Below are 27256 nucleotides of genomic sequence, written 5' to 3'. Positions count from 1 at the left end.
TCATTCCCTATTAGGAGCCATCTGTTAGCCGATGACTACTGTGTTTATTTTTTCTTTTAGTGCAACCCATTTTAGTTCCTTCATCTGCTTTTACCAGACCACCTGCACTTCCCACTTTCCCAACTCATTCCTTCCTTTCCTTCTCTGTGGGTGAGGGCAGAGGGTCCGCTGTCCTCCAGACAAAATGCTTGAGGCTCAACCCTTCTCCCTGATTGACTCCATTGCAACTGGATTGCTCCCTCCTCAGACCGTCCAAGCTCTCTTTATTTTCTGCCCCTTATTTAAACGTCCCCAGAAAATTTTTGGCCTTCGAGGAGACTTTCTTGAAAAGAGAAGTTGATGAATTCTTGGAATCTTTGACTTTCTGTAACAAGAGATTCATATTTGTCTCTCCCTCAATCATTGCTTTCCTTCTGTGCCTGAGGGTCAGCTAGTGCATAATAAACATGTAACCCCTTCCAGGTAAACAATTGTAATTGGCTCAGACTACAGAAACATTTTCTGCATGACACAATTTGATTCTAAAAATGTTAGTGTTAGATGACTCATGTTATGTGTTTTCTTCATTGTCTTAGTATGTTTATCTGCATGAGTGTCACTTGTCCTGAATTATAACATCTACTAGGTGGGACCTTTGTAGCATTTTTAGTAGATTTCCCCTTAGGTAGGGTTCTCTGCAAATCATTTCTGATGCATCATAAGTCCTATTGTTACTGCAGAGCTCAGCTAAGACCCTGCCATTGTGAAGCCTGCCTTCATTTCATGTCTTCCTGGGGAGACCTCATGCTTCTGAAATCCTATTGCATTTATTGTGTGCACAACCCATCTGGCACTTCAATACTACTCAAAATGAGCCAACATAAGCTCCTCTTTTGTCCACGGTCCCTTTCAGCCCAGCAACAGTACCTTAAACTTCTTGGTGGCATCTAGCTCTATAGCGGATATGTATAGGTGCTCAATAAACCTTCATTGATTTGTTATTCAATTACATATTGACTTATTTGTTAAGTTGAAGTTTTCAACTGATCTGTTTTTTGACCTTTTCAGTTATTAGTTTTTTGTCAGTGTTTTCGATTACCCAGTCGCATTTTTACCATCAATAGGATAAGCCAATAAATAGAAGGCTAGAGACATTTTTAATGTGTTTGGGAAAAGAAATTGAATAAAGAAGTTGACTTTAAAATTGCAGATGAATATTGTGTTAGTGATTAACTGTAGCAAACATATTTTGAAACAGTTTATCTAGCTGAGAAAATGACCTCAATAGGGCCGTCCCTTGTGACCAGAGTTTCAATGGCTTCCTTGAAAAATAGTCATTTTAAAGTTTTTGTTTTCTTTCCCTTTAATCTCTCATGTTATGAATAATATTTAGTTGAACTCCCAAAGCAACTGGGGGAAGAAAATCTTTGGTGTTGATTTTGGATAAAATATGAGACATTTACTTTTGTGAATTTTAAATCTCGGAAGACTTTAACACAGTCTTTTCTCTGGGCTCTTGTGTCATTCAAAGATTTAAATGTAAACACTGGTGTGTTTTTGACCCAAGAAAGCTCACTGAAACACCCAAGTATGAAAGTTTTAGTTATTAATATCTATAGAATTTCATTATTCCTTTAATTACCATTCTGGGTAATAATGTGTTTGGTTGTCCTGCCTCTCCTTCTCTAGGCAGTTCATAAAATAATCATCCTAACGTTACACTACTTTGTAGTTGCTTATGTCTCTGAGCTTTTTATTTTACCCATATTTACTTAGCAACCAAGTTAATTGTTTAGAAATTATTACTCTAATTAATTATGCTCTGAATCCTTTAGATACATCATTTCAAAGCACTGACATGTCAAATCTTGTCATGACTTCTTGTCAAAAGAGTTAAAACTCTACTTCGTATATTTTTTGCCTTAAAGGAGCCTTTCTTTCTATAAATTTCAGAACCGTATTGATCACACAGCTCATTAAGAGACCTGAAGATTCATATGGTCTTTAAAAAGTGTATTTGTTGAGGACAAATACTTATATTAGATCAAAAGTTTTCTCAGCTATAATTCCCTTTTATAATTGTTGTTTAAAAGTCCAGACTAAGTTATTTCTCTCTGGTTTAAGCATGTTGGCTGATTTTTAGACCTGGGTGAATTTCACTGTAAATTGCTGTGCGATGTGACTCGAGTACCCAGGAGCTGTCAGGATGGCTCAGCGATTTAACATTGGTGTCCTGCAGCTTTGACTGTAATCAGCAGATGCTGTGGTATTACCATAAATGTTTTCCTAACTGCTTCTGTCAAAAAGAGAAAATTCTTCCTGCACCGAGGCTGCTGCTTCTGATTAAATTCAGTTCGCCTTCTCTTGCATAATTAATGTCCCATGATGATCTCTAACCTTTTGTTTTTAATATTGCCTCTTGGTCTAGACTCACTCTTTGTGGGGAAGCTCAAGTAAGAGCAGACAAAGAGAAATGGACGGTGCTTTTACACGAACCCCCAGCACCTCCATGGCTGAGGTTGTTACTGTTTTATACACCATCACCTGTCAAAGATCATGAAAGGTTCTGGTCTTTGCGGCAGTGTTCATTGTTGTGCCACTGCGCTGTTCTACCTCTGAAGGCTGTTTCTGCAACGCTTTGGTGCACATGGTTTTGCCTGAGGCTGTGTGATGATAGGGTCTGCTTTCGAATGTGCTTACCCTGGGTGTGTAAACTGGGATAAATGTCTGGCATGAACCAGGCAAAGGCTTCCTATTCTCCTGCAAAGCTTTCTGTCCCTCTAGACCAAAGTGAATCAGACACTGTGTGTGCCACAAGAAGGTAAAGGTATGCAAAACATAAGTAGGTTAAAAATGAACGCCTGTTTTATCAGGGAAAGCATGTTTTTACGTTATCTCAATGGGAAAAGATCCTTGAATTTGTTAAATAGTGGTACTTTTTCCTGGAAGAGCCCAAAATGCTTCATCGTTTTCCTATTTATCCTTTTAGAACCTATGAGAACTCCTGCCTATAACCACCTGTGAGTTGACTTTGTTGTTTCTGCTTCAAGTGGAACATTGATGTGACTAGATATCCTTGGGGCAAGCCCAGTGGCATAGTGGTTAAGTTCGCGCACTCTGCTTTGGCAGCCTAGGGTTCGTGGATTCGGATCCCCAGCACAGACCTACACACTGCTCATCAAGCCATTCTTTGGCAGCATTCCATATACAAAAAATAGAGGAAGACTGGCACAGATATTAGCTCAGCAACAATCTTCCTCAAGCAAAAAGAGGAAGATTGGCAACAGATGTTAGCTCAGGGCCAATCTTGCTCACCAAAAGAAAAAAAAAATATATCCTTTGTGATGTTATTCTTACAGTATAATATAAAAAGTATACATGACATCTCTAAGGTATTAAATCAGGTTGGTAGTAACCAGCAAATTTATAGCTTAGAACTGCTCTGTAATCATGTTATCTGAAATTAGGATTCTGACTGTTTCCTTTGTTTCAAAAGAAAGGATAAATGGCTGAGCTTCTCATTTTCTGCAGCTTATCTACTTTTTTCTCCTATAGGAGATTGTAGTAACAAATATTTATCACATTATTTTTATTATTTTATTTTCTTCATAGAATCAAAGAACTTTAGAATAGAAAAGGATCTCAGAAAATTGTTCATTGTGGACTGACAAAGCTGAACCTAAGTAACACAAAGCCACAAAGAATGGCACATTTAGTTTGGGAATTTCCAACTCTTAACTACTGAAATGTTAACTTTGAATATAGATTTTAGTTTATCTCAGATTAAAACCAAATAAAAGAGAAACATGGAAGTTTCAAAAGAAATATATCAGCCACCAAACAGATTCCAAACTCTGTTACTACAAACTCTTTAAGCTTGTAGCTGCTTAGATCTCCTGCAGCTCTAGTATGTTCTTTCTTGCCCCCACACAGCCACCAGCAATACCACGCCCCCATCTCTGTTCATCATCTCTTCAGATTAGCCAACCACTTCTACAATAGAGAGCAGTCCCTCCATCAAAACAGCTAATCTGCAACCCAGAAGACAATGGCGGTGTGCCACGTGAAACAGAAAGACTTTGAAGTTTTCATTCTGCATCTGCTTTTTCTTAGCTGTATCAGTGGAATAAACCACTTGACTTCTGGGCTCAATTTCCTTGTCAGTAAATGGAGATGAACAATGACCATGTCACAGGAGGATTAACCTCACGTAAGATTAGCTGTGTGTGCTAATGTGTCCACACACCTGCTTCTTTGAGACCTGTATTTGATAGCCAACGAGAACTAGGAAGATACTTAGAAAAGGCAGGAATATAAGAACAAGAGGGCTTATATTTATTAAACAAGAGAATTCAATGCTTCTTCCTAGTCTGTTTCCTCATTCCCAGTTTATTCATGAACATGATGTGTTAGTGACTACTCAAAAAAATAGTCACAGATGTGTCTCTTTCAAGAAATTTGAAGGTGAGAGTGGAAGGAAGTCACTTAGAAAAGCACTAGCATTTTAGGAAAATGTGAAATGTTTCTCTGGCTCTCAGAAAGAAAAATCTCATTCCCGTCCCAACTGCTCCCCCCCCCCCCCCACCCCGCCAAAAGAAAAGCTTTTCATAATTTCTTTCTTAACAACTCTAGATGCGCTGAAATCCTCAGATTTGATTTTAAATGTATTGCTGTTATTATGCTTTAGAAGGAGGCTGTCAGATTATTTTAAATGACAAAGGGCTGTAATTCATAAGTGTTGCAGCTGCCATTCTCATCGGTAATATTCGGAATTTGGATATCCACCCACCTTATCCCCAGCAAATTAACACATAAATACACATCACAGGATTTATCCCTTTAACCATGAATGTAATGACACTATATGTAAGCATAAGCCAGTTTGCTGATGAGATGGATTACATTAAAAGTATTAGAAATGAATTTTTTCTTTTTTTTTTTTTTTACGTTAAAAGACGTATCTTGATCAGTTATTCCAAAAGCATCTATGGCTGTTTTCACCCAGAGTTATGTGACTTCAGGAGTGTCTGTTACTAATCTATTTGCTGTAACCATCAGAAAAGAGGCCCATTCAAGATGTGTTATAAGAGGACGCCTTACAATGTCTTCCATTTGTATGATAATCTATACTTAACCAATGAGCTTTCATATATATTGTTTTTCTCATAAAAATCCTTGTAGATTTGGCTTATTTAATCATCCCGACTAAACAAAGAAAGGTGCTGAAGTCTACAGAGATCAAGAATCATTCCAGGATACAATAAGTGAATGATAGAGCTGAGAAGAAACCCTTACAATTTTTCCTTTTAGATATAAAGTAACCCTATCATAGAGCACCCTCTGATCTAAGGAGTCACAAATGTAGAGTTTGCAGCTCACCAAATGAGCCAGGGAAAATTAGTTTTGGTCCTCTTTCATGTAAATCCAAAGACCAAATGAATCAGTGAGCCTGCAGCTTGATAAACGAAGATGTTGTTCCATGGCAGGAAGCTCAGTTAAAACCAAATCTGAGAGACAGCAGGGAAGGGAGTAAAGCAAAACTTGCTTCTCACAAAAGGGTCTTTAATTTGCCTGAGGAGATCTTCACAGCCCTCTCCAGGAGACCCGGAAGAGAGTCACAGCAGCAAAACCACAAGCGAGCGTTGTCAGGATCTGACAGATAGGAGCTGACCCCTTGGCCTTGTTTTTTTCCTGTATAATGGGGATATTAACAACTTCTTAAAGTATGTGTGGATTCACTGGGGAAATGTTATTAATGCTTTTCGTCCTGTCTGTCACACACAAAGCCACCATAAATGGTAGCATTATCCTCCTCACCATTTGCATAGGACCCAGTAAAAGATTTCTTTTATAGAATGTAGTAAAGAGGATAGATATTAAATATGTATTTGCACAAACACATTATGCTTATGGTAAGTGCAATGAAGGAAAAGAACAAGGTTCTATGAGAATGAACAACAGGAGGTTTAGAGGTGGGGTGAGGGAGGGTTCCCTGAAGAGACTTCGTGTGCCAAAGCACCTTTGATCTGGTTTCAGGCTGACTGTGGTGAGAATGGGAAACTGGGACACCAGGCTCTTAAGAGAGTCCAAGGTAGAATGATGAATTCAGAGCATTCTCCCTTTAATAGTACAGCATTTACAACAAGGAGAATAATAGGACATTAACCACAATGAAAGAACAGTGGAGGCAGCCACCATTTTCAACTATATCTGGAGCCAAAGTGTCTCAAACTCGGGACTTCTGATTACAAATCCTTCTTCATACGTTATTCTTCAAATCCTGCCCAATTCATCCTTCTTAACTATTTCTGATTTGATCCACTCCATACCTGCATTTCTACATAGGCTCCTTTTTTCTCTTCCTGTCCCCTGCCTTTCAATCACTCCCCCAAATAGCCGAGTTCATTAGTTTGCCTCAGAATATTTCCTCTAATTAGGCCCTGTTTCCTTCAACATTGCTCATATTCTTTTCATTCACCATCTACTGCTACACATGACACCCCTGCCCCGCAGGCCTAAGCATTTTCTTTTGAAATCTAACACATCCACAGGAATTAAACATGTGTGTTTAGTATTTCAAAGGTGTGGATCCCAATTTTGCTAAAAGCCATAACAGATAGCAGATCCAATATTGCATTGAAAAAAAAAGAGAGGCGTAATTGACTACTCAAAACACTTTGAGTGCTTCTTGCCGTTTCTCCTTGTTATACAGGGAAGATGATAAGCAAATATCTCTGTAGACATCGATGTGATTAGATTATACAGATTAGATTATATATCATATCTGTGGATATCGATGTGATTAGATTATAAGCTTCCTAAAGGCAGGAACCATGTCTACTCATTTTCTGCTATATCCTTGACACTTAACACAGCATGGGCCCCTGGACTTACACAGTGTTTTTTGACTAAATGAATGAAAGCATATTGTCCATCTTATATCCTACAGTATGCCAAAAAATTGTGAAACATAGTCCCTGCCCTCTTGAATGTGGAATCTACGATGACATACGTCACATCTGCATGTAAAGTACTGCTTTTAACACCACAGGGGATGGGAAGAACACAGACCCTGCTCCAAAGAGTATGGTCTTGTTCTCAGCTCTTGTATGTAGGAGAAACAATAAAAAAATGTAACACCAAGTAGACCAGGATACACAACAGATGAGAGAAATGCAACAGAGGCTCAACAGCAAGTGACATCACAACCTTTTGAGAAATCAGGAGGTAGCATTCACTGAGATTTGAGGGATCATAGGTTATTATAGATAATGATTAGGACAGAGGAATAGCAAGGGGTTAGTATTACATACAGAGTTCACTGCATGAGTACAGCTAAAAAAGTTAAAACACGTGTCTTAGTTTAAGGAATTGCTCCATTTCCTAAAAGAGTGGTAGTTTCCTCAAGCATGAATTACTAATGAGAGAAAACTATCTGCAAAATTTTTAAATTTAAAATAGATCGAGGCATTTGTGATTAGTTCATTTAATTTTTTTAAAAAACTAGAAAATTTTATATCTCTGGGCTGTACTTGGTACAAATTGGGTAGTATTCATTAAAATGTAAACTTTTTATGTGCAGTAACGTCAAAATAACTAGCTTTGCATAATTTCTAAAGTACTAGTGAATCCAGGCCATAGATTTTGCTTTTTCTATGAATAACTAGTTATATTGCAATTTTAAGTATAGGCAGTACTTGATGCTGTAGAAGGAAAAACCCTGGAAAAAAACATTCTGGCTCTGTTTCACTAGAGAGCCCAATAGATTTTTAAGCTATTTGTCAGAAACAATATTGATAACCATGAAGTGTCCCTTTGGTTCCTTGTGCTAATATAGGAATGCTATCTGCTTCTCTTTTTTCACCATGTATAGTTTATTTTTTAAAAGTTAGATAACCATGCTATAGTTGGGAATCTGGAGGTGAAACAGGAGATTTGGTCTTGAATCCAACCTCCACCCTAACTTGCCTCCTGACTTGGGGCAGGTTTCTTACCTCTCAGAGCCTCCTTTCCTCATCTGTGAAGTGGAGAGAATAAAAATCATTCTCCCTTAGGCTGTATGATGATTCATGTAAAACCCCCTCATGCAGACGGGCACTTAGTAAGAACTCACACACATTTGTATTGTTTTTATTATTAGTCTTTTGTAAAACAAAACCTGAAATAGGGGGGCCGGCCCGGTGGCGCAGCTCTTGAGTGCACACGTTCTGCTTCTCGTTGGCCCGGGGTTTGCCAGTTTGGATGCCGGGTTTGGACATGGCACCACTTGGCAAAAGCCATGCTGTGGTAGGCATCCCATGTATATAAAGTAGAGGAAGATGGGCATGGATGTTAGCTCGAAGCCGGTCTTCCTCAGCAAAAAGAGGAAGATTGGCAGTAGTTAGCTCAGGGCTGATCTTCCTCAAAAAAAAAAAAAAAAACCTGAAATAGGAAAAAACCTTACAAACAATTATCAATTGTACTTTTATTAATTGTAATAATAAAATGGTGAGAAAGTACATATATTTTTGTAGAACTAAATCTGAGTTTCACCTTTGCACATCATGTTATAGTTGAAAATTTTTTTAACAAAATATTTTTTGGTTTGTCACATAGTGAACCTCATTGGACAGATGAGGAGTGACCCCCCCCCCCACCATGATAATTACTTCTTTGGTCTGATAAGTAGGGCTATGACACGTAAGATAGTAAGATTGGTATATTCCAGGAGAAGAGAGACACAAGATATTACATTAGAGAAATAAAATGATTCGTATTGGAAGGTTCATGAATATTAGAGTTACCAAATGGACTTGGCAAAACTGCAGAACACATCGCTTCTCTGTTGTGCTCTAGAAGAGGCCATTTCATGTCGTGGGATTTCATTAATTGCAAAGGCTCCTAGATTCTATTAATTGCAATAATTTCTTTCCTCCTCCAATTAAATGAGAGCCAGTATAGAAAGGTAGTACCATTACAAAATCTAAGACCTTTAGAAACAGAATAATTAATTAGCAAACATATTATTATACTGTAATAGTTGTAAAAGAAAGTATTATGTTCCATATTATTTAAATCACTAAAAGTTATTCAGGGTACTACAATGCCCACTTAAGTTGAATGATTGGTGACAGGTGTAACTGTCTGACCTCTAGTGGCTATAGCTTATAGCTGCATCTCAGTTATGGGCTGAAAAAAAACCCCTGAGACTATGGAAAGAAATCTTTTCAGATCCTAATAGTAGAGTTCTATTATTGTGAGTGTATGATTCACTTCCTTGAATTCCTACTAGTCTAATTATTAGGGTACTGCCTCAAAGAACAGAGTTCAGAACGAACTTTGTTAAACTGTGAGTTCAGGTGCTTGAAATGTGTCGGCAGATCCTGCCCTGAGGCCCAGGAGCCAAGTATTCTCTACATGTTTTGTAGACATTCTGAAGTCCATAGCAAGCTTCCAGCATCAATGTTCAGCATTATTTTATAGGGTTGCATGAAATATTTTTAAAAATATTGACAGGCTATATATTAAATGTCTATATGAATAATATGTCTTTGATAATGTCTAGATGTTATGGGTTTATGTGAGTATTTTCAGATTCAAATTGAACAGCATTACTTTCCTCTTATACTCCATCATGAGTTAAGGATGCTGTTTGAAACAGGAAGTACATTGGAATTGACCAACAATTTGGGGACATAAACCTCTGACTATACTGAACCACTAAACTAAGTAGACTTAGATACGACGTTTAATGTGATGCTCCAAATTGAAAAAGACTAAGAAAATTTATCTTAAGATTGAAGAATAAAAAAGAGAACATTCTGCCATGTGGTAGTAACATATTTTGCTTTGTCTTTAACATAAACCATACTAGAATATTTGACTTAATTTTTTCTTTTTTCTTTTTAGAGGTTGGCACCTGAGCTAACAACTGTTACCAATCTTTTTTTTTTTTTTTTCTGCTTTTTCTCCCAAAGCCCCCCGGTACATGGTTGTGTATTCTAGTTGTGGGTCCTTCTAGTTGTGGCATGTGGGACGCTGCCTCAGCGTGGCCTGATGAGTGGTGCCATGTCCGTGCCCAAGATCCAAGTCTGTGAAACCCTGGGCCGCCAAAGCGGAGCGCATGAACTTAACCACTCAGCCATTGGGCCAGCCCCTAATTTTTTCTTTTCATACTTTGTATCTCAGTCAACTGAGAACTTTCATCTCAGTAGTTTGATGAACCATAAATTGCTAGACATTTATGGCTAATGTGGATCTCCAGTAATTTTTTTAAATTTCAAATACCACATGGACCATAAAGTTTCACATACTTCGAGCCTGCTTCTGCGCTAACACTTGTAGCTCTTTTAAGAGAATATACAACAAATGGAACAACTAACAATTGCTACATGTTGTCCTCTGTCGGTTTTCCTGCAGTCAGCACCTTCTTTAGCTCACTAGGAGTACTACACTCTAATTCCTTTCTTTTCTGCCTGCTGTATGGTACATTTCTAGTGCTTTGTGTTTCATGTTACCATAGAGACAGGAGGTGCTCCAAAGCCCTGGGAAGACGGTAGAAGCAGGTCTTTGAGGAAACAGTCCCTGCTGGCTAGAGAAGCCCGAGGCAAGAATCTATAGCAGTAAATGGAAAGAGGGAATTGTGCGGTCAGATCCCACTGTGTCCATAGGGGCTTAGGGAGCACAGGCCAGCCAGCGCTGCATTCAAACTGAGTTGTTTACAGAAACCGATTTTGCAGAGATCTCAGTGCAGCCTGGGGTTTCATAGGCACCAAACTTAGTGTTTTATTTGCAAGAAAACAACTGAAGTGACATTGACCTATTCCTTTACTGTTTTCTCATTAAACGGGAGCAGCTTCTAAGAAAGGTCCTCTTTGCCTGACTTATTTTGCCGATCAAAAATCTCACCTTTAAAATGCAGATCGATAATTCTTTGACTCAGCCGACACCATCAGAAGTCAAATTGCAGTTTGAGCACAAGGGTCTCTACAACCAGCACCCAAATCACTGATCCAAATATGCTAGTTCTAGAAATGAGTAGTTTATATTTACCCTAAATTGTTATATATTCCTTCCATATTTTAGATGCGTAACTTAAAGCTTTTAAACATGTCTCTGATTTAATGAATTGTTATATTTCCTAGTATATTATTTCAACTAATACTTGTTAATAATTTTTATTTCAGGAGAAAGCTGCTAAAAGATTTTTAAATAATATAGATTTTTTTTCTCTTGCCTTCTTACAGATGTGTGTGCAGTAAGGCTTTATAGGGAAGGGAGGAAGAGGAAAATGAAAAACTCAAGAACAAAACAATGTGAAATAGAATTTTAGAACAAATGTTATTTTGTGAATTATCTTTAAAACTAGTCTTTTTGAGTGGATAAAATCCATACTCAGGCTGTTTGCTGGATTTTTGTCACAGATCTAATAGTCTAAGCAGGGAAAGAATTCAGAGAAATTCAGAAAACATCAACATATCTTCCCAGTTTCCAGTTCAAGGGCATAGTATGCAAAATTGTACTTTACAGGAAGAAGGCCAGTGATCTGTAAATCTGTAAATGGAGTGAGGTTGAGTAGTCCTCTGAGGCACTCAGTTTCCTCAGATTGACAGTAGGAGGCAGTGGTGTACTAGCCTGAGCTGCTCTCCGTAAGGTACTATCTATGACTCATGCCAGATTTTTTATTTTTAACTCATTTTCTAGAAATACATGAAACCAAAATCTTAGAAGTAGTTTCAGATTTCATAATGAAACTTGGTACCATCAATCCAATACAAGATAATGCTGCTGGGCTATGAATAGAATAATCAAAAAAGGCAAATCTGTCAGCTCCTAACAGTGACAACTCTGCACCTCAGCCCCATATAGGTCCTGTTCCAGTAAGAATAGAAGAATGGCAAGAAATAAAGGTCAATCTCATTTTGGAAAGAAGGAGAGTCACATTTAATAAGTTAGATCCTTCTAATTTTCACTGATTTACTAAAATGTGGACAGAACTAAGAAGTAAAAGTAGAAGAGTCAATAACTGGTGCCCTGGTCTCTGTGCTTAGGTGGCTGGATAAACATAGTCAAAAGATAGACAGTAGCAACAGTAGGCATGACATATTAGCATTCAAGCTTCATGATTGTAGTTGTAATCTTTAGCCATTGTCTATTTTACCATTTTAGAAGTTATCTAAGTCCGAATTACCAAGGAATATACAACTGTTCCTTCCCCTTTATAGGAAACAAAATCACAAGGAAATGCCAAATTTTGGAACACTGCATTCTTTCACTTGATTATTTTTCAAGTAGCTAAAAAGAAAAATATATTGGAAAAGCATTTTCCTTCTGTGATAACTGATTCCGTTAATAGGTTATCTTTCATTTGTTGACCTAATCTCAATGAGGTATGTGTTTGGGGATTTTTTCCATGGTATTAGGGATATATTTATATCCGCAATTCCCTGTATAATTCAAATAGTACATATTTATTTGATAACTAACCATGATTAGTGTACAATCTGTGACCATGAAATAGAGCTGGGTTTACTAGTCCAAATTACATAGGGAAATAAATGCAGATATAAATACATCCCTAAGACACAGGAAGAAAATCCAAAATACATACCCATACAGGACTGGGCTTGTGATCTTGGTTTTATGACTTTTTCTCTAGCCAAGTGAACTATACACCCCTATACGGTGACTTATAATAAATTATAGAAGTATTTTAGTAAATATGGAGAAATGAACAATTAATTTTCGTTAGGACGTGGATTATTCCAATTTGAGTTTAACTTTTACTAAAGTTTAAAAATTGTTTTTGCCACAATTCCTAAATTCTTTTTAATAGTAATTGTTAGCTTTCTAACAGTAGAAAATCCAACTTGAGATAAAGTTACTCATCACTGAAATTTTCTATAAAGATATCTAACTCAAAAATATTACAGGTTATAGCACTGATAGAAACTCCAGGTTCTAGAACTGTACTGTCTGGCACAGTAGCCAACAGCCATGTGTGGCTCTTTTGCTCTTGAAATGTGATGAGTCTGAATTGAGATGTACCATAAAGTGTAAAACACATATTTGATTTCAAAGACAGTACCAAAAAAACATTAACACTTTCATTAATATATTTTTTACTTTGCCTACATGTGTAAATGATAATGGTTGATATTTGGCTAAGTAAAATACATTATTAAAATTAATTTCACCTGATTTTTTCCCCAATATTTAATGTGACTTCTAGAAAATTTTAAGTTGCATATGTAGCCCACTTTTGTGACTCACTGTGTTTCTGTTGTACCACATTAAACAAAATATGTCATCAGTTTTAATTGCTATTCAGGTAATATTATTCTGAAATGTTTTCTTTGGAAAGGATTCATATAAAACATTAAGTGAAACAAGGTGGTAAAATTATGTCATGTTTAGGTCAGTCACTCAGGAAATAACCTATTTAAGCATTCCTTCTAAGGCAGACACTATTCTAAGTACTTAGTGGTACTCCAGTGAATGAAAGAGGTGAAGATCTCTGCCTTCGTGGAGTTTACATTCTAGCAGGTTAGATCAGAGTTAGATGGATATAAGTTTGTTTTTCTCACTCAAACATATTACTATCTTAGATATGTAGTATATATTTAGTGACAGTCTGGGGAAAAGTAAAGGAACATTTCTATGTATACAGTCATGCATAAAATTATTTGAATTTAAAATGGTCTTCATCACAATTGTATCCCAGGATTGAATTCTCTAATAGATAAAGACAGATTGTTTTAAGGAGATTTTTATCAGGCATAGACTGAAAATCAGCCTCAAGTATTGTCTATCTGGAAGTTTTTTAAATGTTGTATTCAAAAGGATTCTATGAGCATAAAATTCTATTGTTTTATTTTACTAGATACTCTAATTGAGTTTAATTTTCCCAGAATTTTAAACTATGAAATGAATATGATTTTGCATGTTCATGATAGAAATGACAGGATCCTAAATGTGTGAAGGACTCAGCACCTAGCATGGTAGCTAAATACTCATTGAATTAGCTAATGAATTGACTTAACCATAACTTCAACTCGTGATCTCTAGAGTAACAGTTGAAGAAATTGTTGCTATTTGGCTTGGCAAAGAGAAGATTTGGGGAATGTGCTATCTGTGTTTGAATAGTTGAAGGGCTGATGGGCGGAAGAGGAATTAGACTCAATACAGCCCTAAAGGGAAAACTCAGTGGGGCCAGTGACTAAGATTTCAGGGGAATAAACACTAAATAAATATAAGGTAAAACATTTGGTTATTAGAACTGTCCAAAGGAGCAATATGTTGCCTTGTGAGATTGTGAGGATATGACTGGAGGTCTTAAACTCAGGCTGGAAAACCACTTGACAGGATGCTGAATAAATGGAATTCAAGCATTGGGTGGATGGTTCTACCAAGAAACTAAGAGTCTTTCCAATCCTGAGATTACATGATTCTATGAATCAAAGTGAAATGGAGTTGAAATAGCATAAATTACTCATTCAGAGGAAACATCTGTACTTTGGAAATATCTAATAAATGATGAATTAGGAAATATGAAAAAGGAAAATACTTGAAAGCATACTATAAGATACTACTTAGACATGGCTTCAGGAAAATATTTGGGTCCTATAGTATTTATTTAGCTGGTTCGGTTCCAATAGAGCTTCCTAGTCATTAGCACTGGGAGTGGGCCTTTCCTCAAACCCCTCAAACGTGAAGTGCTGTTTACATTTCACAATATGTCTATTTTCCCTAGCCTAATCATATGTCCCCAGAGCCATGGGGGTGTAAGATTTGGATTGGGTTTGCCAGAGGCAAATAGCACAGTCTGTGTGGCCTTGACAGTTCTCTTCTCTAAATCTCAATTTCCTCATTTATAAAACAGTTATTAATACCTATCTTTTAAGTTTGTTGGAAAAATTTTTAAAATAACGTGCAAAGGGTTTATCAGATATATGTATATAGTATATGTTCAATAACTATAATATCAAACCATATCCCAGTGTTATTTCCCCACCCTCTTCCTCATAAACCACCAGATCATCTGATCAAGTTATTTAATATCTGGTATCTATTAGCTGACAGGCAATTGCATGCTTTAGAAATATCAACTTAATAACTGCTAAGCCACAGACTGGCGACCACAAATGCGTAGTAGCTGAGACAGCTGTCAGTAACAGATAGCAAGACTGCTAAACAGATGCTCTCGTCAGTTGCAGTATGTTAGTATGAAGAGGAAGCTGCTTTAGACCTGAAAGTTTGGTTTGAAAATGTGTTGTTTGAAGTAATGGGAGGCCATTTAGATAGAAATGCCTTGGGAGGCTGAGGTGCGCACCGTATTGAAGCTCTCCCATTAGGCCTGGAGATGCAGATGTGGGAGTCTCCTCCCCAGACAAGACAGTTGAAGCTGTGAGAATCTTGGTGAAGAGAATGTAGAAAGGACAGAAAGGTGGGCCAAGGATCTAACAATGAGAAATGGCCACACAGAGAGAGAGAGATCATTGTGTTTGGGAGGGGTAGGGAAGGTAGAATAAATTATCAAAGAAGACTAAAAAGGAATCATCAAAAAGTAGAAGACTAAGCTTGGTAAAGGGCCTTATCGTGATAGAGCATGATAACCAGGAGTCTGAGGACTTGAGTTTTATCTCTGGCTCTACCCAAAAGTTGTGTCTGCTTCTTCAGCTTTATGTAAAACAAGTTAAATGTATCCATGATGCCTCTCTCACAAGAGTGTTGTAAGAATCAAATGAGTGGATGTATGGGCATGTTTCCAAACTATGGAATAGCCATATATAAAGGTCATATGATGATACTAATATTATCAATTATATAATAATACTCAATGAGTAACATCCTGTAATGACTTATGACACCAGCTAAGTATGTAACGACTTATGACACATCTGGAGTTAGGCCACACTTCACAGGTCACAGTTCTCTAAAAGACTGCCCTCACCTCAGATACCAGCTTCATGTTTGGGAATTGCCAGTCCACCCTCACTTCTGACCAGCTGGCTACAAATTCAGGGGTTTTCCTTATTCAAGTTTGATAATTTAATTCACTAGAATGACCCCTAGAACTCAGGAAAGCAACTACTATTACAGATTTATTATAGTAAAATGACACAAGTCAGAACCGGCAAAACAGAGACCACACATAGGGTAAGGTCTGGGAGGGTGTCAAACATGAAGCTTCTCCTGTCCTCAGGGATACCGCAGCCCCTAACTCCAGCACATCAATATGTGACAATACGTATTGCCAACACACCTGATCCTCAGTGTCCAGAGTTTGTATTGAGGCTTCATTATTTAGGCATGATTGACAGGGTTGAACTCAATCTCCACGCCGCCAAACCCTCTAATCACGTGGTTGATCTTTCTGATGTGGCCATCCCCTGTCCCAAATCACTCATGACCGTAAACTCTCTAGGAGCCCACCATGAGTCACCTCATTAGCATAAATTATCAGATGTGGTCTGAAGGGCTTACCATGAATAACGATGACACTCCTATCACTCTGTTAATTCCAAGAGTTTAGAGGCTCCCTCCCAGGAACCAGGACAATAGCTAAGCAAATTCTTTATTGCTCACATTCAAAAGTGTTGCAACTGTAAGAAAATGCATGAGAAAATTCCACTGAGTTTAGGAATGTTGAGGCTTCGGGTGATCTTGTAGGGAGCAGTTTCCATGGAGAGAGATGGATGAAACCCAAATTAGAATTTGCTAAGAATTGGGTAGAAAGAGGAAAGCAAATGGAGGGGCTTTCACCTCAAGTAATACATTATCAATCAGAAAGACATGCAGTTGAACAGAAGGGTTTACATTACCATTCTCTTTGGAGGAAAGAGGCTGTACTTACCCTGGATGTCCTGTGCTCAGGAACTTGCATCATCTCTCGTACCTTTCAACCCTATGATCAGTGAGGAAGCCCAGCATCAGAAACTGCAAAATGGCAGTGCCATCTTTGAATTTTTATTTAAAGGGCAGTGATATAGAACAAGATTGAAGAGAAGTGTATATATGATAAGTTTCTGCAAAAAAGTTCTAGTTTCTCAATTATCTCTTTTATTCAGAGAGATCTTTTATAATCCTCTGCTTTGTCTATTTTGTTTGAATTGGGGGAATAATTGTTCTATTTTGTTACTGTTGTTTTTACATAATTGGTTCCATAAGAGTTTCTTAACACTCCTAAAAGATTTTAGCTGTATACAAAATGCCCTTTTGCTCTTTTTATCATTTTTATACATTTTCAATACAAAAGGTAAAATAAACAGCAAAGTGAAACCAAGGGAAGACGATTATTTATAGCATCAGTAAATCAACACTAAGGAAAACCACAGGGATATGGGCTGCTGGCGGCCAGCGCTAACTTCGATTATTGCATAGATTAAAAACATATATTTGTCACACACTTTGCTATCATGTAGACCCAGTAGTGCTTTAAAAATTATATTTATTGGCCATTCTTTTCTCTCACCAAAGTAAAGCCATTGCTAGGGTGAAACAAATAGCTACTTAATAGGTCAAAGTAATAGTTAAGAGCAAAAAGTAAAGAATTGTAAGGGAAGATCAAATTTCAGGAAGACTGAATAGATTCAGTCAATTTGGGGCACCAGTGTTCTGTAGTTTTCCTCCTGTCAAAGCTGGCACAGACTCATCATTGACCACAAAAGGCAGGAGCTCAGTTTTACATTTCATCTGAGACTTGTCGCTTCTAAGAAGTCAGTGCCCATTAGAACCACAATGTGATGGGGGATCAATACTGACTTAAAAGGAATAATGCCTCTTTCTGAACCATAACTGGTATTTCCTGCAGCAGAGAGGGTTTTCCCAGGGGCCATCAGCCAGGGCCTTAGCTTTGCCTTCTTAGCTCAGGAAGCGTAACTACCGTTGTCTTTAATATTTCCCCGTTTGGATGCCAAGTTGTGTATATTTAGATTTACTTTTTTGTCAGCAACTTTCCCAGTTTCCTCTGTCCCTTGTGTTACTCAAGAAACAATGGAAATGTTACCTCAAGATGATAGTTTTTTGCGGGGGTTTTTTTTGGCTTTCTTTGTCATCCAAATCTATAGTCTGCCAAAGGTGTGTGGGATCCAACAGTGATGTAGTTTACGGCTTTTATTTTCATTTTTAAGTCCAATGGGTTCTCTATGTTTAAAAGCCATTCAACTTTTCAACAATTTTCAACTTTTCATTCACTTTCAGGAAAAAAGCTGTAGTGGGACTCCAGAATCAATTTTTATAGAAAGAATCATATGAGGAATTAGAAAAACTCACTTATTTCAATGTCTTAAAGGAAAATAGCATGTGTTCTCACCCTGTTTATTTCCACAGAAATGTAAATATATGCTGTGTGGATTGGATTCCCTTACTGACCTGGTACTAAGATAGGAGCTGGTCCTTGCCAATCTGTGCTACCATCACCAACGACCCTGGATACTGGCAGTCGTCCTACATAGATCCACTTCTCTTCACAAACATCAATTGCAGTATCTCAAAGGGGAAAAAACCCAGCAGCCTTGGATTCAATTCATAAAATAATAGCACAAGTGTCCTCTCTTTGGAGAGTTAAACAGTCATTCTTCTTTGCCTTAATATCTTTAGATTCCATTTAAAAATGTGTATTGGTAAGGATTTGAGTTGATGGGAAATACAAAAATCCCCTAGCCTTATCTTTCATTGAAAGAGTCCATGTGTCCAAGTCTGTCATCTTCTATTCGGAACTAATTTCGTACCAAAAGGAGGAGCCCACCGGCCTGATATTATAATTTAGTTCATGCCTCTGAGCACCTATATAGAGTTCTCTCCAACTTACAGAGTTGGCATCCTCCTGATGTTTGAAGTGAACCATTTAGAAACTATATGTATGTTTTAAGCACAGTAAGTACATGGAATTTGGGTCTCCAGTTCAGCCCACATGAAGCCACCAGTCGTGGACTTTTAAAATAATCATAATGGCAAAAGACACCTGGCCTTGAACCAACATTGTAATAAAATTTCTATATCAAAGTGAGCTTCCTCTAACCTGTAAATGCTTTCTCTAGTTGCAGCGGGGCAGGAGACTCCTCCAACCCAACTTCATCTATCTGCTTTGCAATTTAAATGTGACTCCCTCCATTCCACCATTTGAGTTTCCCATGGCTGTGGACAAAGCAAAAGGAAAGAAGCTGAGGACCTAGATGGGAGCTGTTGGGATGCTGAGAGAGAATGTGAGGGCTGGAGGAGGAGTTATCTAGGAATTTCAAACAGAGCCATCAGCTCATTCTTAAAGAAGCCTTTGTACCCTTTCTGTTTTATTTCTTCAGTGCTCTCAGGAATGGCCTGTTTCCTTTTTATATCATTTTGGCTGTTGCTTCTCATGAAAGATTCTCCACCGGAAACCACAGAGGAGTTAAATACCAGCTTGGTTTCTCTCTTATCATTTTGTCCCTAAAGCACACCCGCTGCTATTTGGAGTTTTCTCAGAAGAGTAGAAACATTGGCTAGCTCATTGTTATCCACCTAAGCCTCCAAAGAAGTTCAAAGAGAAAACAGTAAAAGAAAAACGCAGGCTCTGCCGGGCATTTCATCCTTGGATCTGGTATAGGTCAAATAAAGAAGGGCTGAAATATCCAAGTGGATATACAATCCTTGGTTTTAGCAGTACGCAGTTTATTAGTGACCTTGACAAGAGCTGTTTCAGAAGAGTAAAGGGTCTAACGTATGATTGGAGTAGCTTCCAGAGAAAAATGGGAAGAGAGGAATTAAGACAGTAGGAATAGGCAAATCTTCTGAGATGTTTTGCTGTAAAGGCAGTCAACAATTAAGGTAGTAAATGGAGCAAACGGAGATTTTCTTTCCTCTAAAGATTGGGGTTATTACAACATACTTGTATGCTGAGAGAAATGGTCACGTGAAGAAGGAACACTTTATAATGCAGTGGAGAGAGAACACAGCTGCCAGAGGGATGTCCTTGAATAGATAAGTGAGAGTAGTGTGTGGTGCTCACTTTGAGGGATTGTCCTCAGAGGGGAGCACGGAAGATCCTAAGGCGGGAAGGAGTATATGTTCACACGATGAGTAGATAGGGGGATGGGGAGAAGCTTATGAGAGTTCTCTTCTGCTTGCTTCTATGAATGAGTTAAATGAGAGTGAAGGAGAACATATTGGATGTTTGATAAGAGAGGTGAAGGTGTGAAATAGTTGTCTAGGAGAATGGAAGGATGAATGGACTAGGGAATTGTAGAGGGATTAAGGTCATACTTGAAGCTCATGGTCATGAATTTAAGTGAGACCTGGAAAGAAAAGGAGTACATATGTGACCTTGGACATACTGTGCTAAGGTAATTTACATAGGTCTACTATCTGCTTTACACAGTTATTGGGACAATTAAGTGTGTCAGAAAGCATTTCGAAGTCTAAGTACAGGATATCGTTATTATGAAACTTAGCTTTGAATTACTTAGCACTTCCCCTTGGCAAAAAGCTTTTCAAATTTCTTTAAGATGGCCTTAGTATCTCTAGAGACAGCATTTGGCTTCTGCCGCTGATTTCCTCAGTAACTAAGTCTAAGCAGATGACTTAACTTCTGCTTTTACCTCTCAATCTATAAAATGAAGGTGGTAATGTTTAAAGTGCAATCAATGCTTTATAAATAAAGGTGCTATTTAAATACAAGCTATTAATAAAATAGTATTTCATCCCTCACTGGTATGGTCACCAGAAAGTCAGAAAGGTCAAAGCATCTGAATAAGCCTTGGGTGGCAGATGCCTTCCTTAGAAAGCTTTGAATGAGGAAGAGAAAGACGAATACATTGAAATAGGTGTCACCCACATTATTTAATTCTCACAACTACTCTTTGAGATTGATTATTAGAACCTGAGACTCAAGAAGGTTAAATAACCTGTTAAAGCCAAGTGGTAGAGCTTGGATTTCAACCCAGATTTATCTTAAAATCCCATGCTCTTTTCTCTTGGCGGTATAAGGAATTGAGCTTGATACATTATAGCCAGAGAAGGTTTAGAATACTCTGTGTTTATTATAGACTCATATTTTAGCCAATTTAATCTCTTCTCTGCCATCAAAAATTTAACTAGAGTTGCCCAGTAGCAGAATAAACTGGTTTGTTGGCAGTATTATCATGATGGAGTCATTTACAGGAAATCAAATGACGAGAAAAGATAGGGACATCCGGGGGAAGGAGCAGTAAGCTGACTAAAAATTTGCACTTAGCTACAAGTGCAGTTTTCAAACACTCTTTGGGGCAGGAGGGTGGGTGCTAGAAAACATTTGTGTAGTCATGGGAACTGCAGGAATACCATGTCTGCTGTGCCCTTTACTTGCAAACGTAATATGTACCTTATAAACTATAGAGCATAAATAGCTGTAAGAGAAAATCACTGCTCTGTTAGATTTTGAATTTTGAGTAACAATCACCTACCTGATAGAGAATGTGATAGGAAAAGTGTATTTATTTTCTTCCAACAGCTAAGAGGTGATCATACTTCTAAAATTTGTTGAGATTGTCCAAGAAAGTGTGTAAAATACTCATCCATCATTGGAAGCCCCTGGTCAGGAAATGACAGTGCAGTAAATATCTTCAGCAGCCACCTTTTAATGTACAAGCTGTTTTCGGTTGGAATTTTCAGCACTCACATAAAACACACTGTCATGAGTGACTGCTTGTGCTCCAAAGTCATTACTATTGGGATAATGGAACATCTCTCAGCGAATAACCAAAAAACTTTAAATGTCATGTCAAGTTTGTTGAAACCATTTTCAAGCCCCTTCAAGGTTACATGAATATTGAGGGTATCTCTTTTTTAAAGGTTTGAGATCTATGAGAGAGATCACTCATAAGGTTGAGCGGTGTGAGTCAGTTAATTAAAAGAAAATCTAGTGTTCTTTGCAAAAGTCAATCAGCCAGAGCCACTTAGTCATTAGCTAGTGCAACTCTCGCCTTACAGCCTTGATGAGTTGAGATCACTGTCACTCACCAAGAAAAGAATGTGTGTGTGTGTGTATATGTACACATGTCTGTATGAATATGTGTGTATCTATTTGACAAATTATGATGTACTTTTGACTTGCTAGGAAGATTTAAAAATTTCCCTACCAAATTCAGTATTTCTTTTAAGGGAAATCATTGACTTTTAAAATTCCTATTACAAACTTTCCTCCTTGGCTTTGTTTGAAAAGGGAGTTAATCTCATTATTATTCAAAATAATGCTCATCTTGAGTCATAGAGTGTGGAAATACTTCATTTACCCAATGCATATTTATTTTTATTTTTTTATTGAAGTATAATTGACATACAATGTTCTATTTCAGATGTACATGATAGTGATTCAATATTTATACATTATAAAATGATCACAATATGTCTACTAACCATCTGTCACCATACAAAGTTACTGCAATATTTATTGACTACATTTTCTATGCTGTACATTACATCTCCATGATTTATTTATATTATAACCGAAAGTTTGTACCTCTTAATCCCCTTTACCTATTTTGCCCAAACCCCAACCCCTCCCCACTCTGGTATCCACTAGTTTGTTTCCTGTATCTGTGAGTCTTTTTGGTTTTGTTTGTTTGCTTTGTTTTTAGATTCTACGTATAAGTGAAATCTTTTGATATTTGTCTTTCTCTATCTGACTTCACTTAGCATAATACCCCCTAGGTCCATCCATGTTGTCACAAATGGCAACATTTTCATTCTTTTTTATGGCTGAGTAATATTCTGTTGTGTGTGTGTATACACACACACACTCACACACACACACACACATGTCTTCTTTATCCATTCATCAATTGATGGACACTTAAGTTGCTCCCAAATCTTGGCTATGGTGAGCAATGCCACAATGAACATAAGGGTGCATACATCTCTTCAAATTAGTGTTTTGTTTTCTTTGGCTAAATAGTCAGACATGGAATTACTGGACCGTATGGCAGTTCTATTTTTAATTTTTTGAGGAAACTCCTTACTGTTTCCATAGTGGCTACACCAACTTACATTCCCGCTAACAGTGTATGAGGGTTCCCTTTTCTTCACATCCTCGCCAACACTTATTATTTCTTGTCTTTTTGATAGTAGCCATTCTGACAGATGTGAGGTGGTAGCTCAATGTAGTTTTGATTTGCATTTCCCTGATGATTAGTGACATTGAGCATTTTTTTCATATGCCTGTTGGGCATCTGTATATCTTCTTTGGAAAAACATTTATTCAAGTCCTCTGCCCATTTTTTAATTGGTTTTTTTTTGATATTAAGTTGTATAAGTTCTTTATATATTTTAGATGTTAACCCCTTATCAATGTATGATTTGCAAATGCATTCTCCCATTCAGTAGGTTTCTTTTTTGTTTTGTTGATGGTTTCCTTTGTTGTGCAAAAGCTTTTTAGTTTGATGTAATCCCATTTGTTTATTTTTGCTTTTGTTTCCCTTGCCTAAGACTGGTCCAAAAAAATATTGCTAAGATCAGTGTCAAAGAACTGACTGCATGTGTTGTCTTCTAGGAGTTTTATGGTTTTAGGTCTTACATTCAAGTCTTGAATCCATTTTGAATTTATTTTTGTATATGGTATAAGATAGTGGTCCAGTTTCGTTCTTTTGCACATAGTTGTCTAATTTTCCCAACACCGTGTATTGAAGAGACTGTCCTTTCCCTATTGTATATTCTTGCCTTTTTTGTCATAGATTAACTGACCATATATGCATGGGTTTACTTCTGGGCTCTTTATTCTATTCCATTGATCTTTGTGTCTGTTTTCATCCCAGTACCATTCTGTTTCAATTACTATGGCTTTGTATGAAATCAGGGAGTGTGATACCTCCAGCTTTTTTCTTTCTCAAAATTGTATTGGCTATTCAGGGTTTTTTGTGGTTCCATACAAGTTTGGGGGTTTTTTTGTTCTGGTTCTGTGAGAAATGTCATTGGTACTTTGGTGATTTCATTGAATTTATAGATTGCTTTGGGTAATAGGGACGTTTTAACAATGTTAATTCTTCCAAACCATAAGCACAGTATATCATTCATTTATTTGTGTCATCTGCAATTTCCTTCATCAGTGTCTTACAGTTTTCAGAATACAGGTCTATCACCCCTTTGGTTAAATTTATTTCTAGGTATTTTATTCTTTTCAATGCAGTTTTAAATGGGCTTGTTTTCTTAATTTTTCTTTCAATAGCTCATTATCAGTGTATAGAAATGCAACCAATTTCTAAATATTAAATTTTTACTGTGCAACTTTACTGAATTAATTTATTCTGTTATGTTTTTGGTGGAGTCTTTAAGATTTTCTATATATAATATCATGTCATCTGCAAATAGTGACAGTTTTACTTCTTTTCCTATTTAGATGCCCTTTATTTCTTTTGATTATCTAATTGTTGTGGCTAGGACTTCCAATACTGTGTTGAATAAGAGTAGCGAGAGTGGGCACCCTTGTCTTGTTCCTGATCTTAGAGGAGATGCTTTCAGTGACTGACCATAGAGTATGATGTTAGCTGTGGGTTTGTCATATATGGTCTTTATTATGTTGAGGTACATTCCTTCTATACCTACTTTGTTGAGTTATTATAAATGAATGTTGAATTTTGTCAAATGCTTTTTCTGCATCTAATGAGATGATCATATGATTTTTATCCTTCATTTTGTTGATGTGGTTTATCACATTAATTGATTTACAAGTGTTGAACTATACTTGCACCCCTGAAAAAACGCCCCTTAATTGTGATGTATGATCTTTTTCATGTATTGTTGAATTCAGTTTGCTGAATTTTGTTGAATGCAATATTTTGTTGAGGATTTTTGCATCTATGTTCATCAGGGATATTGGTCTGTAATTGTGTGTGTGTGTGTGTGTGTGTGTGTGTGTGTGTGTGTGCTGTCTTTCGTTTTGATATCAGAGTAGTGCTGGCCTCAAAGTAAGTTTGGAAGTGTTCCTTCCTCTTCAATTTTTTGGAATAAATTGAGAAAATAGGTTTTAACTTTTCTTTAGATGTTTGGTAGAATTCACCTGTGAAGCCATCTGGTCCTAGACTTTTGTTTTTTGGGAATTTAACTACTGATTCAATTTCATTACTTGTAATCAGTTGATGCAGATTTTCTATTTCTTTATCACTCAATCTGGGCAGGTTGTGTGTATCTAGGAATTTACCCATTTCTTCTAGGTTTTCCAATTTGTTTGGCATATAATAGTTCATAATACTCTCTTATGATCCTTTGTATTTCTGTGGTGTCAGTTGTGATCCCAATGCATATTTATTGAGCACCTACTTTGCTCCATGCCCGTTCCAAGCATCAATGTTACAGGAGTTTTTAAAACAATGTCCCTGCTGACTTGGAGTTTACATCCTAATGAAGAGTAAATGGACAAGAAAATAAGTATATGATATGTCCAGGGGTTATGAGTTCTATGAAGGAAAAGATGAGGGGTAAGGAGATAGTGATGAAAAGAGTGAGTGCTGTTTTAGATAGATAGTCAGAGAAGGCCTCTCTCTATTTAGAGCTCATTTGAGGAGAAACCTGAATGAAATATAAGACCCAACCTTGATAATAACTGAGTGATGGGCATTTCAGGCATAAAGAAGAAGTAAATAAGCATTAATGCTAATGAGATGGTTGTCTATTTATATTTTAGTTTATTCTTAACTTCTGTGTGTTTATTTTAAGTCTACCTTATTCTGTTGAATATTTTTTCATTCAGTCTATCAAAGAGGACTTATTTATTGAGAATAATTATTTCAAATTTATGTTTCATAATGTGCATAGTGCTTGCTAATCACAGTGATAAGTTTTATGTTTCTTTCTTCCTTACTGTAGAAAATCAGAAAGGGCAGTTGACAGAAGGGTCACGTTCACACTACAATATCAATTGCAACTCAGCGAGGACTCCAGTCGCCAAGGAGCTTAATTATAATCTAGACACTCCTACGTCCACAGGGAGGATCAAGGCAGTCGAGAAGAAGGAAGCCTGTAATGTAGAAAGCAACAGAAAAAAGGAAATGGAACTTCTTGGCTCTGTTTCTAAAAACGAATCCATTCCTGAAGTTGAAGCCCTGCTGGCAAGATTACGAGCTTTATAAATTAAACTGGTAAAAAATGATTAAGCCAAATATAAAGCCATGCTCTAAGCTATAACACTTGAAAAAATTGCTTTTTATATAAGTGACTTTATAGCATTTTAAATTATGATATATATTAGAAAAATAAAGCTAAATGCATGATTGCAATGCTTTTTCTACGTACTTGAGGTTTTGGCTTATTCAAGGTTGTAATAAGCTTTAATGCTTTCTTTGTCTCCTTGTATTCATGTGTTCTACATTTGGTGGTTAAATTATACATAATGCTTTAGAGAGCAGGTAGGTGGCCGTGTGTTTAGCCGTGTGTCCTTAAGAAAATACCATCTTTCTAAGTTACCGTAATTTTTACTTTACTGTTTTCAACATTAATGAATGTGGAATCATCAACCTCAGGTCTTGCTACATATACATGTCTATTCCATGGATGTTATTTATTTGGGCCCAGGTTTCTCCTTAATTGGCATCTACATGCTATCAATGTAGCATCAGAAACATAAAACTGAATATAACAGAGCTGTGAGGAAATGATCGTTATCATCATTGTTGAATTCATGTTAATTAGACCCTCTATGAGACTATAAGACAATTGAGCACATTTCAAAAAATGATGTGATAGGAATGTATGCATTCTCTTTGCAAAATGTACATGCTTTTGTATAAAGTGAATGCATACAGTATTACAGTGTTGCTGAAACTCTTAGCCAAGAGAGCTTCTTTTCCCCTGGTAATTATGACTCCGGCATAAAACTGCCATTTTGGAACTTCCCAAGTAACGGATTTTTTTTATTTCTCTGAACGAACTTGAAATTGCTGTTTCTTTGATCTGACAATCAATAACTTTAGCAAAGATCTGAAGTGTTTCGAGGAAACTTTTCCTGTGAAAATGTTGCGAATTTACCTCATTTGGGGCAAATTAACTCTTAATTCTATATCAAAGAAAATAAACTTGCCACTTGCACTAAATGAAGAAATCGCTTTTGTTCTCTTTTTTTTGCGGTTGGCGTATTCCGTGGGTAAGCAGCACACAGATTGTGCTCTGCAGTCTATCTAAGCATCTATTTTGCTTTATTGTGTGCAGTAAGTAAGTGACTTCTCCTTTAGCTCCAGTTAAAGAGCAGTTATATGGAACTAGTCTGGCGAGGTCCACTGCTTTTTATTTCCTTGTTTAAGTTGCCACCTCCTTTCAGCTCCAAGTTAATAAAGTTAATTAATTAGAACTATGAACCAGG

At 37.0% G+C, this 27256-nt stretch overlaps 1 protein-coding gene and 1 pseudogene across 3 annotated transcripts in view; one reads left to right on the top strand and one right to left on the bottom strand.

Annotated features, from left to right (window-relative positions):
* The window catches only part of LOC102149935 (large ribosomal subunit protein eL31-like), a 63601-nt pseudogene extending 38370 nt beyond the window's left edge, over window positions 1-25231 (bottom strand).
* DIAPH3 (diaphanous related formin 3) overlaps window positions 1-26990 on the top strand; it is a 484080-nt gene extending 457090 nt beyond the window's left edge. For all 3 annotated transcript variants that reach the window (XM_070240326.1, XM_070240325.1, XM_070240327.1), the window contains one exon: window positions 25768-26990. In XM_070240326.1, the coding sequence (XP_070096427.1) occupies window positions 25768-26030 (263 nt within the window). In that variant the 3' untranslated portion in view covers window positions 26031-26990. The remainder of the gene's footprint in view (window positions 1-25767) is intronic.
* Window positions 26991-27256: the final 266 nt, after the last annotated feature.

This window comes from Equus caballus, chromosome 17 (assembly GCF_041296265.1).
Source record: "Equus caballus isolate H_3958 breed thoroughbred chromosome 17, TB-T2T, whole genome shotgun sequence".
NCBI lineage: Eukaryota > Metazoa > Chordata > Mammalia > Perissodactyla > Equidae > Equus > Equus caballus.
The sequence above is the reverse complement of the archived record's forward strand: the minus strand, read 5'-3'. Positions and strand labels throughout refer to the sequence as shown.